The 12,165-nt window shown below is 37.0% G+C and overlaps 1 protein-coding gene across 6 annotated transcripts in view; it reads left to right on the forward strand.

Annotated features, from left to right (window-relative positions):
• The window catches only part of LOC129076825 (aryl hydrocarbon receptor nuclear translocator), a 42,344-nt gene that overhangs the window by 14,937 nt on the left and 15,242 nt on the right, over positions 1–12,165 (forward strand). For 4 of the 6 annotated variants that reach the window (XM_054580983.1, XM_054580985.1, XM_054580984.1 and 1 more), the window contains 6 exons: positions 1,037–1,081; positions 3,090–3,303; positions 6,271–6,484; positions 7,869–7,971; positions 9,650–9,715; positions 10,337–10,422. In XM_054580983.1, the coding sequence (XP_054436958.1) occupies positions 1,037–1,081; positions 3,090–3,303; positions 6,271–6,484; positions 7,869–7,971; positions 9,650–9,715; positions 10,337–10,422 (728 nt within the window). The remainder of the gene's footprint in view (positions 1–1,036; positions 1,082–3,089; positions 3,304–6,270; positions 6,485–7,868; positions 7,972–9,649; positions 9,716–10,336; positions 10,423–12,165) is intronic. The other 2 variants (XM_054580987.1, XM_054580988.1) reach the window with 1 other exon arrangement.

Here is a 12,165-nt window from a genome sequence, read left to right on the forward strand (position 1 = left end):
ATCACCAGCTGCCCGTAGTTGTGGCCTTCTGAATCATCCAAAGAGTTTCCATGGAGGAATGTTCAAGCTTAACGCAAAACTTGATGCAGATTCATTGCCCTACTCGCTTGGTCATTTTGAATGCTATGGCCACACAGCACACATGTTCACTCAAGGGTGTCTACTAACCAGTACAGTGAAGTCATCATTGTTCACGCATGCGCGTTCCAGTCCATTCTCCCTGGCCGCAAGGTTACATTGATGTCGCGCAAACTGTTCTCATTAAAGTAACAATGGCTGAACTTTTTCCAGACAGACCTTGTATATATTTAAAATGGAATTGATTAATGATACACTGGCCGACCAACACCTTGGTGTTTCTTCAGTTGCCACCAGTCCTTATAGTATTTCAATTTTCCAGAGAAACTTAGTGGCAGTCCTTTGTAGCCCCCTCCAGGGGAGGGAGAGTTGGTACTGGATACTACTTTAGGACCGAATCAATGATAGAAGAAATGCCAGAAACCTAGGTCTTAGTTTCACCTATGTAATTTTCCAGTAAAACCTGGTCGGTTACTCTGTGAATACATGTATGCATGCCTGTGTGTTATAGAGAGATTGTATTTGTGATCACTTGTTTTACATTTTTATCATGATTTCCTCTTTGATTATTTGGATATTATTTTCATTACAGTTGGGAACAGTATTTGAGAGTGATCTTGTTCAAGCTGTATATCCTTCGTTGTTATAGAGACTGACTGGCAAAATGCTTTTTGTGTCTGGAGTATGTTAATTTACAATAAATATTGGCCTTTCTTTTGTGTTGACCTTTGTCTTGTATGTTACTTTTTCTTTATCGGAACAGGTGTTTTTGTAGAGTTACAGGCAAGGTTCCTGTCCATATTTCCATTTTTCTTCTGTTCTTTGAATCTGTTTTGTTCTATTTCCTTTCCTATCTTCCCCCGCTTTCTCCCTCCCTTCCTCTCTTACTACCTTCTTCACTTCTTTCCTTTTTTCTTTTTATTTAAATTTTAGCTTAGTTCATTAATTCTATTTTTAGGTCGGATGATGAGCAGAGCTCTGCGGATAAAGAGAGACTCGCCAGGTAGGAGAATAGTATCTTTTAGCATGATAAAGCAGATAATGCTGCTTTTTCTTTCCTTTTTCTTACTCTGCTCTTTTATTCCCCGTTCTCTTTGTGTTTTTCCTTGTCTGTGGCAAGAGGGGACAAGATTTTTTAGAAGTTTGTGTGTAATAGGAATTTTGGCTTCCCCTATCAGAAAGTGAATGGTGAGTTGAGGAAATTTTACTTAGGAATTTTAAAAGTTAGTTGTATAGTTTTCTCTTTCCCTCTTTATCTCACTACTAAGCTTCACAGAATAAAAAGCATTTAGGAACAATGCAGCTATGCCAATTGGTGCTTTAACAGGGAAGTACTCTTTTATCAGAAAAATTAATAAATATGCCTGTGTTTGTAATTAGTTCACGACCTTTAAGCCTCATCCTTTATATCATACCGCTCTAGAAAGCTCATCCTTATTTTCCTGTGTAGACTCACAGCCTAGATTACTATGTCACAGCAGTACTGGTGTTTTGATGATTGAATCTTTTCTGGTTTCAGCAACCTTGATATGGCTATTTAAAAGATCAGCCTTCTGGACTTTAGTGTCAGAAATCTGTCAGTTACTAGGAAGATAAGTGCTTTAAGTTTGAGAGCCGAATTTTATGTTTCTTAGACAAAATAATTATATATGGACCTCTGTGATGAGACCTTTTCTCTACTTTTCTGTTTTCTGGTCTCTGATTTGGGATGACACAGTAGGAGATAGCTCATTGATATCAACATCTATTTTTACTACCCCTCAACCCCTCTTTATCTGTCATTACCTCTTTCAGCTGGGTCACAAGCCTATTTTGCTGCCATTTCAACTCCCACTGACTCTTTCACCCTCTGGAAAACTGATTTGGCATGGTATGGTGGGAGGAGCATTGCGTTAACTGCGTATGAAGGCAGCCCTTGGAAGAGTCAAATTACTTGACCTTAGTTTGCTCTTCTCATAAAAAAGAGATTTATGTTAGGTTAGTTTTATTTTTCTTTTTGTTTTGACAAAGAACTTTTGTTTAGATAGAACACTTACAATGTAATAGAAGTAAATAAAAAGATACAGTAATGTTGCCCAGGTAGCAGAAATGAAGCATGCTTTTTAGTTCTCTCTTTGAGGGATCTCAGTGGAAGACACTGAGGAACTATTGAGCTTTTCAAAAACCCAATGTGAAAGTACTGGATTACTATTTTGAACAATGATATTATTCTGTCTTGATTTTGAGGATGTCAGTATTGGAGGTGTGATCTACTTACTCTGATGAAATACAAAATGTTTATTTTCAGGTCTCTTCATCCTCCTCCCTACTCCACTCCTACTCTCCAATTCATTTTATCCCAGACTGGGGACCCCATGAAGGGCCTCTAGTAGATGTTATCTTACAGTCTCTTGAGCTCAGTGCTCTGACACCACACCAAGATAAAGAAAGTAGGACTTCCTGCATTAGAGGAACAAATAAAACCTCAGAATCTTTTAGGTCTGTTGTCTAGTGTTGAGAATAAGTGGGGAGCTTAGAACAAACAATATTTTATAGATCAACAATATCTGTACTATATTACCAATTCTTGTATCAGTGGTAGAACAACATACTTGTGTTGAAAAAAATTGGTCATTTTATGTTTTCAACCTTTAAATAGAATTAGTAAACATGGAGTCAGCCAAGCTCAGATTATTTATCTCTCAGGAACTTAAGTGACTAAAATCAGAAAATCAATCATTTCTTAAAAACATTCTTTGTTCTGAGGGAGTGGTAGTTTACATAGAAGGTAAAGTTTTCAGGAGCTAGAACTGCTGGTATCTGCTTATTCTGTCTGCCTTGTTAGTTTCTATTCCATGCTTGCTCTGCATGAGAATGTTGGCAAACCCTACTCTAACTTCTGAGACTTAAGCAGTCTTAAATCCAAATACCATATTTCTTCAGCAGCGCACTTGGTATCCATATCACTCTCCGTGCTCCCAAATGTTCATATGTGACCACCTGGATGGGACTTGTCCTCTCTGTCTATGCAGGGAAAATCATAGTGAAATTGAACGACGGCGACGGAACAAGATGACAGCCTACATCACAGAATTGTCAGACATGGTACCCACCTGTAGTGCCCTGGCTCGAAAACCAGACAAGCTAACCATCTTACGCATGGCAGTTTCTCACATGAAGTCCTTGCGAGGAACTGGCAACACATCCACTGATGGCACCTACAAACCGTCTTTCCTCACTGATCAGGTCTCTGGGATGTACAACTCTGAGAGAGTCTAGAATCTGTTGAAAGTTGTTATCTTTTTGTAGTAGGTGACTATAATCCTGAATATTGGGAGTCATAGCAGAGCTGAATCTGTAGATTGTTTAAAAGACAAGAATTCAGATCTTAAGGAAAAATTCAGACCATGGGAAAATTGAGTTTTGATCCTTGGCTATAACATTTATTAGCATTGGAACAGTGAGAAGACTGGTGAAAACTATTTAGCAAACTTATAAGTATTTTAGAACTTCACTCATGACTACAGCATATAAGGTAGAAGAAGAACAGTGGAGTTACAGGGAGAATAGATGACTATGTCCAGGGAACCAGTCCTCTTCCTTGGCGATAGTATTATAGAAGATGGAATAAATTTATTTCTTCCTGAAGCAGCTTCTAGTTTTAGTGATACAAGGCATCTGAAGTCATCATTGCTTTTAGTAATGTGTTGTTGTGTAATGATGTATCATGAAAAGAATCAAGAAGACAAAAACATTTCCAGACTTTCATGAACTCAGTTTGAATATGAATATGTGAGTGGCAGGATACATACATAATTGAAAAACAATAGGAAAATGCATACAGAGAAGAAAGACCTTTTTTAAAAAAACAATTTATATGGGACTAGTTACAGTATATATATATATATGTATATATATATATATATACATATATATATATATACAGGAGGGATGGCTAAAGTGAATGGAATGACGAGGTCTGAGTGAGGATGGTCAGCCAAGACTTCCAAGAGTAAGGAAGCCATATTCTGTTTCTATTTTAAAAATTGCACAGGGTTATTGCAGAAAAATTTGGAAAATCCAGGAAGTATAAGAAAAAAAAATCACCTATAAAGCCACTCTTTTGGTCAAAGGATTAAAAGGAAGGAAAAGAAAAATTTGGAAAATCCAGGAAGTATAAGAAAAAAAAATCACCTATAAAGCCACTCTTTTGGTCAAAGGATTAAAAGGAAGGAAAAGAAAATGATTTGAAAGAAAACAGTGAGAAGACTTTTCCAAATAGGATGATTAATATGAAAGCACGTATAACACAGATTTTATGTATATGAACATTGAAATAGTTAAATCAGTTTGTTTTAACAGTGCTCATACAGATACTGGCTCAACAAACTTTAGTTATACACGTCTTGTGAGCTAACCAGATGCTTGTGCTGTGAGAAATATAAAGAGTGATAAGAGATGGTTGCTGATGGAAACACACATGTAAATAAATAAATTGTAAGATAAACACAGAATCAGCTATGTAATAAAGGTACAGTAATAAGTCCTGTAGAAGTGCAAATATGAAAAACAAAGAATAGGGGAACAGTGTTATAAATTTTGGGAATAACTTGAACAATATGAGAACAAAATGTAGTGAGAGTGATTGGATTATTCAAAGAAATACAGTTTAGTATGCCTTGGGAAATGATAGTAGGAAGGTAGGCTGGGACCTGAAGATGGAATATCTATTTAGGCATAGGTTAAAGAATTAAGATTTTAATTCTTAGACAGTGGGGAACCATCAAGAAGATATTAGTAGAAGCTCTGACTGGGTAGCTTAGTTGATTAGAGCATCATCCTGGTATACCAAGGTTGCAGGATCAACTCCCCCCGCGCTGCTTCCAAATCAGGGCACATAGAAGAATCAACCAGTGAATGCATAAATGAGTGAAACTGATGTTTCTCTCTCTCAAACCAATAAATAAAAATTTAAAAAAAAACTATATTAGTAGATGTGCTAGCACTTTAAGAATGGATTGGTATAAGATGACCAAAGCAATGATGCAGTGTTGGAAAATAGAATTGATAAAACTGAGTTATTACACTCATGAGGGAGACAAGACAGATTTTTGAGACATGTAACCTGAGATAAAAGAGGTACTGTTAAGAAGGAATGCTAGAAGAGCACAAAGGATTGTTTTTTGGAAGGGGAAGTAATGACAGGTTTTGAGATGTTGAAATTGAGTTGCTGGTAGAATATCTATTAGGAAATGTTTAACAGATACTTGAAATTTAGGTCTGTTTAAAGTTCAAGAAAAAAATTAGGCAAGTTTAGAGATGCAGACTTGGATATCATTACGTAGCAGGGAGGAGTGGATGTAATTTCTCAGGGAAAGATTATGGTATAGAAAAGAGAATTTAAGATAGAACATTTGAAATTCCTGTACTTAACACTTAAAGAAAGGAAAGGGAGCCTGAAGCAGAGAAAGGACATTTAGAAAGGAAGCAAAGGTTGGAGCATGATGTCATAGAAGTTAGAGGAAAATAAAATTTAAAAGATAGAATGGACAACACTGTCAGATTATGCAGAGAGATGGAATAAAATAACAAAGAGCCAGGAAACGGGACTTGAATTGGCAGTTGGGGAGAGTTTGACTTGGCAGTTAGTAACCTCTTAAAAAAACATGAATGCTATGGTTTAAAGTGAAGATTGCAGTGGGACTGAGAAGTGAAAAATAAGAGACTAGGGCCAGTGAGTATAATGTTATTCTTAGTACACAATCTTGGCACTGAAAAAGAGAGATGAGTTGGAAAGAGTTGAGGAAAGATTTGGGTAGAATTAAGAAAAGCTGATCATATTTTTAGATCTGAGGTGCAAGAGAGAGAACCGGAATATTTGTAGAGGAAGATTGTAAAAAGAGACCAGTGTGTGATAAAGAACTCAGTTATTATTATTGGTAAGTCATTTTATTCCCTGTCTTGAGTCCTTAGGTAAAGAGGATAAGGTTGGATAATGACATAGACACACTGAAGAAATATCTATTGGAAAAAAATATGTCAGTGAAGGAAAATTACACTTAGGGTGCAAAGCTGTGGCTGTGGATCAGGTAGGAGCCAGCAGTTGCTTATGGACAGATACTTATGGTTGTAAGTGTCTTACTTCTTCCCATGAATAACAATACCTGTTTTTTCAGAGTTCAGTATTAACTTTTATTTCTTTTCTTTGGACAGGAGCTGAAACACTTGATCTTGGAGGCAGCAGATGGCTTTCTGTTTATTGTCTCATGTGAGTCAGGCCGGGTGGTATATGTCTCTGACTCAGTGACCCCTGTTCTGAACCAGCCACAGTCTGAATGGTTTGGTAGCACACTCTACGATCAGGTGCACCCAGACGATGTGGACAAACTTCGTGAGCAGCTTTCCACTTCAGAAAACACCCTGACAGGTATGAGATACGTGGATGGAAGTCTTTCTCTTTTTTTCTGAGATAGAAGTGTTCTAGCTTTTAAATTGAATTTGGCAAGGCTTCTAGAATTTCCTTCTTTAATGAATATAATCAGTTCTTTTTATTCACATGCAGAAAATATACTTTGTAGCTAGCTTATCGTTAGAAACTGTTTAATTAGTGACAGTGCTCATTAAAAGTTTAGTTTAATGTTAATATTAATGTAAATAAAACAGTAAAAACAAAACTTACAATAAACATTTTCGTGTTCTGAAAGAATTATGTTGTCCATGTTTCTGTTCCATTTGTTTGGGTAGTTACCTGGTATTTTTTTCTACTCCGTTGTGTTTGGCTTTGTATTAGGTTCTATGATAATAGATTTTTATTTTAGAGGGGGAGTTATCAGTCAGTATATAAGGTGTTTTTTTGTATTTGTACTATTTTTCTGTCTTTTTTGGCTTTTGTTATCCCCCTCCCCCCACACACATTTTAATGCTATTCAGTCCTTTTGCCAGAGTTTTGCTAAAGGAAACAAGCCACATCTGCTTCTAAGCAACTTTGGAAAAATTTTAAAGTGGAAGCAGATCAAAACTAGTAATTAAAATAAAGTGGAAGCAGATCAAAACTAGTAATTAAAATAAGACCATTGTGGTCATGCTAATGTTGCTATTTGGTTTCCCCCTCTTATATTTTTAATGGATTTCATTTTTCTAGTTCTTTTTTTCTAAAAGTTGCCATTGGTTTGTATATCTTAAAGGGAGGAACAATTTTGGCTTGGGATAGATCCATATTTCTATTGCTTATAAAATTATTTTTAAACCAGTGACATTAACTCTGTATGTGTGCATTTGTGTGTGCCCACATACATATAAAAATAATTAGCCCTGGTCTGGGTGGCTCGGTGGGAGCATTGTCTCTTAACTAAAAGGCTGTGGGTTTGATTCCTGGTAGGACATGTATGATCCCCAGTCTCAGTGTGTATGGGAGGCAGCCAGTTGATGCTTCTCTCTCGAATGGGTGTTTCTTGCTCTCCCTTCCTCTCTCTCTAAATAGCAATGGGAAAAAAAAAAGTCCTCAGGTGAAGATAAAAAAGAAAATTAGACCAAACTTTGCCTCTTGCTTGCCAACGCTGTTTTCCACTCCTGCCTTCCCTTGCACAGGGTTATTTCTAGTACTGCCTTTGAACTTGAGAGTAAGATATTTTGCTGGGAATTGAGTTATTTTAGGCCTGAAAAAATCCATCCCCTCCTTAGCCTGTTCTGGTAAAAGCCGAAAGATTGAAGGTCATATATAGGTTACATACTAACCATTGTCTTCAGTGTCTCTCCCCTTCTTCCTCATATACAAGAATGCACTCCAGGCTGCTTTTCACCTTCTTTTTCAGGGCGTATCCTTGATCTGAAGACTGGAACAGTGAAAAAGGAAGGTCAGCAGTCTTCCATGAGAATGTGTATGGGCTCGAGGAGATCATTTATTTGCCGGATGAGGTGAGTGTCAAACTGAAGGTTGTGAAGGATTCAACGTAGGAAAAATTAAGAGCTGAGAGTCTGATTTCTGGTCAGAGGAGATAAACTCTTAAATCCAAGCTCTAGTTGGATTAACTTTAACTCTCAAGACCCACATGGGTTGTAACATACAACAAAGTGTCTGTTAAGGGAACTAACACTTACTAAACCCCTCCTCTGCCAGACATTATGATTGGTGCATTATTTCTATCATCTCATTTCCCACAACTGTCCTATAGGGTAGAATTCATGGTTACTATTTTGCTGATTAAAAAAAAGACTCAAACAAATTAACTTCCCAGGATTAGATAGATAACGTCTGTCATGTGATTTTATTATCGTCCATAGCAGTCAGACTCCAAAACCAGTATTTTTGCCCCGGTAATCATGAGACAACATCCACGTATTCAGATCATTTCAGAGTTTTTATTTTTGTTTCTTGGTAGGAATTTGAGACTTTCTTATGTCTTTTAATTAGTGTTTATAAATTTTATACGGTACATTTTAGGATTCTGAAGAAAAGAATGGTGGTACTTTCTACATAGATAGAAAATAAAGTCACAAAATAATTTCAGGTTGTATAGTGGAAATTGACTTCTGAGTAGGATGTTAAGAAAGGTTTCCTGGGAAAGTTGCAAAATTGAATTGTGGCTCTGGTTTAAAGTAGCTTCAGATGCAGACTAATGGATTTGCCATTTACTGTCTTCTGAGATGCTGAGCAGAATAAATGACTACTTTGTGTTTTGACTTTATCATCTAATACTGGAAGTTATATTAGTAACAACTTCATAAAGTTATGAGGATTAAATGAGTAAAACATACATACATAAAGAGGCTAAGAACAGTGTATGGCACACGTTCTATGTAAGTTTTATCTATTATTTTAAAGAAATGAGCCCTGGCAGGTGTGGCTCAGTGGATTGAGCACTGGTCTGTGAACCAAAGGGTCGCCGGTTCCATTCCCAGTCAGGGCACATACCTAGGTTGCAGGCCAGGACCCTGGTGGGGGGTGCATGAGAGGCAACCACACATTGATATTTCTCTCCCTGTCTTTATCCCTCCCTCCCTCTCTCTCTCAAAATAGATAAATAATTTTTTTTAAAAAAATGAGAGGAGCAAAGTAGAGAAAGGGAGAGTGTCCCAATAGGTGGACATAGCTAATGGAAAGACACAGTAGGAGCAAGATAAATAGTAACAAAATGCAGCAAATACACTGGGTTGTGGTAAAGAGTCGGCAAACTACAACTCTTTATTTGCAAATAAAGCTTTATTGGAAGAGCACCATGCCCATTTGTTTACATGTTGTCTGTAGTTGCTTTCATGCTATAGTGGCAGAGTTGACTAGTTGACACAGATTACATGGCCTACAAAGCTGAAAATATTTACCATCTGGTCCTTTACAGAATAAGTGTACTGATCCCTGATGTAGAGAATCTCCGCATTTGAAAATATGTGGGAAATTTTGACTTCAAATTCTAGGACAGTTACAAGTTTTAGAAATACCAACCCTGACTTTTTTACTCTTCCTTGTTAGGACCATTGTTAACCATTCTTTTTTCTGTCTGGTTGTATTCAGAGCCTACTATGTGGCTGTTAAAGGCTGAAAATTTCTTTGATAGTGCAGCTTAATCACTTTTAATCTCTTCCTTCATTGAAACAGGTGTGGCAACAGCTCTGTGGACCCAGTTTCGATGAATAGACTGAGCTTTCTGAGGAACAGATGCAGGTGAGATCCTAAGCAATGGAAAACCAAAGGGATGGCCAAGTACCTGTAGAGACCACCACTTCTTCAGCTGTCTTACTGTAGTACTTCTTCAGCAACCCTCACCCTCATCCCACACTTTCCAGTTACTTTATTTCTGAAAATGCTTCCCTGAATTTCTAAAGCTTCTTTTGATTATCCTGTTGAAGGAAGTTGCCTTACTACTTTACCTGCTTTCTTCCTACTTCAGTACCTTTAAGTTACTTTGCTTCGGCAAGGGTCAACAATATGGTGGTCGCCCTTGCTGGTGTGGCTTAGTTGATTAGAACATTGTTTCCACACACCAAAAGGTTAGGGGTTCAGTTCCAGCTCAGGACACATACCTAGCGGGTTTGGTCCCTGGTCAGGGTACATACAAGTGGCAACAGATCAGTGTTTTCCTCCCTCTTTCTCTGCCTTCCTCTCTATCTAAAATCAATAAACATTATAAAAAGAAAACAATATCACAGCCACTTTTGGGAAGGAAAGATCCAAGTATAGTTATCCTGTTTTCGAAACACCCAAGGAGCCTAAAGGTTCTAAGTCAGCATTATCTTTTAAGTGTTACTGGGTAGGGTTTTCTCCTCACACCTGTAATTCTTCCAGGAATGGACTTGGCTCAGTGAAGGATGGGGAACCTCACTTCGTGGTGGTCCATTGCACAGGATACATCAAGGCCTGGCCCCCAGCAGGTAGGAAAGTTGGATAATGTTTTCTCTTTTGATGCAACAGGTTCCTCAGAGTCCAAGAAAGTTAGCTAACATTTACCATGTACATGGTATATGAAATGTACTTTGGTATCAATTGTAAGAGAATAGGAAAGAAAAAGCAGACTTCTTCCCTTCCCTTACGGACTTATATTCCAGTTGATGTGATGATTACTCACACTTGAAGATGAGTCAGTGTTGGCTGTGCCACAGAATGTATTCTTTAAACATACAAATTCATAATAATGTATACTGAATACCTGTGTTCTAAATATTTGTGTATAAAAAAAGTTGACCTTGAATACAGTTAATTTGGGAAAAGCTTTCTAAAGTAGGAGCAAGACTTGAAGGGAGAAGGGGGAAATGGTTGGGTTGTAGTAACTTGTAAAAGGAATATTCTCTTCCAGAGCACAATATTCTTTGAGCAGATTAACTTTACTACAACTTGAAGTTAAACAGGCAATGTGAGAAAGGTGGGATGCTGGGACCAGCATTTAAAACCGGCTTTTCAGAATTTCCAAATTATGCAATTTTTTTTACTTCTCTACTGGATGAGTATGATTTGGAAGCAAAAGCGGGTGTTGTAGGGAGACAAAAACTAAGAGAAGAGAGTCAAAGTGGTATAGTACGTATATTTTGGTAAGAGATTAAACTTTGGATTTGGAAAAACCTGGGTTTGATTCTAGCATTGTTATCTACTAGTGGTATAACCTTAGGTAAATTGCTTGACCTTTATTTAAAAAACCCTCAATTTTCTTATCTGTAATTTGGAGATATGTATCTACTATAGAGTTGTTGTGTCAATTAGATTTAATGTAAGAAAAGCACCCAGCCCAAGTGCCTGGCATATGGTAAGCATGCAATAAATGGTAGTTAAATGTAATTAACTAATTTTAAGTAGTAATGGCATTTGAACTTTTTAGTTTATATGCTTTATAAGTCATACATTTGTGGTGTACATGGTCTTTCATACTTCATGTATCTCTCAAAGCAGTTCTGTTTTCCTTGGTAAAAAGAAGATAACTACGCAGAGAGCAGAGAGAATATGCAACCTCTTTCCTTTCCACATAAAACTTTGAAACATTGGTGTCTCTTTTTTCCAAAGGACATAAATAACTATTGGTATTTGATTTAATTTCACTTTTGGTTGGTTGGTTGCTTACTTTAAGAGGCACAAGTTGGGCCCTGACTGGTGTGGCTCAGTGGATTGAGCCCCAGCCTGTAAACCAAAAAGTTGCTGATTTGGTTTCCAGTTAGGGCTTATGCCTGGGTTGCGGGCCAGGTCCCCAGTTGTGGACATGCGAGAGGCAACCGATTGAAGATTCTCTTTGACATTGATGTTTCTCTGCCTTTCTTTCTCCCTCCTTTTCCCTCTCTCTAAAAATAAATAAATAAAATCCTTTAAAAAAAAAAAAAGTCAGGTTGAGCCAGACATCCGTTCTATCTGTGATATATATGGTTACAAAATGAATGGCTGTCTCCATATGTGATTTTTAGAATATTTTGGGCAGTACCTGTATTCTGGAGTTTATTACAATTAACATGGGTAAGATACATGAATTTATATAAATACTTAAAACAGTACTTGGCATATATGGTAAATTCTACCTAGTTGTTTTACCTTTATTCTTTTTTTAATTTTTGTTTTTTTTATTTCAAGCACCTTAAAAAAGTTTTAACTAAGCAACTCTTTTCCTTTAATTTTTAAAATATTTTTCAATTCTTTTT

The sequence above is a fragment of the Pteronotus mesoamericanus genome, unplaced genomic scaffold (genome assembly GCF_021234165.1).
Source record: "Pteronotus mesoamericanus isolate MK-2021 breed Mesoamerican mustached bat unplaced genomic scaffold, CSHL_Meso_final contig_647, whole genome shotgun sequence".
In the NCBI taxonomy this organism is placed as follows: Eukaryota; Metazoa; Chordata; class Mammalia; order Chiroptera; family Mormoopidae; genus Pteronotus; species Pteronotus mesoamericanus.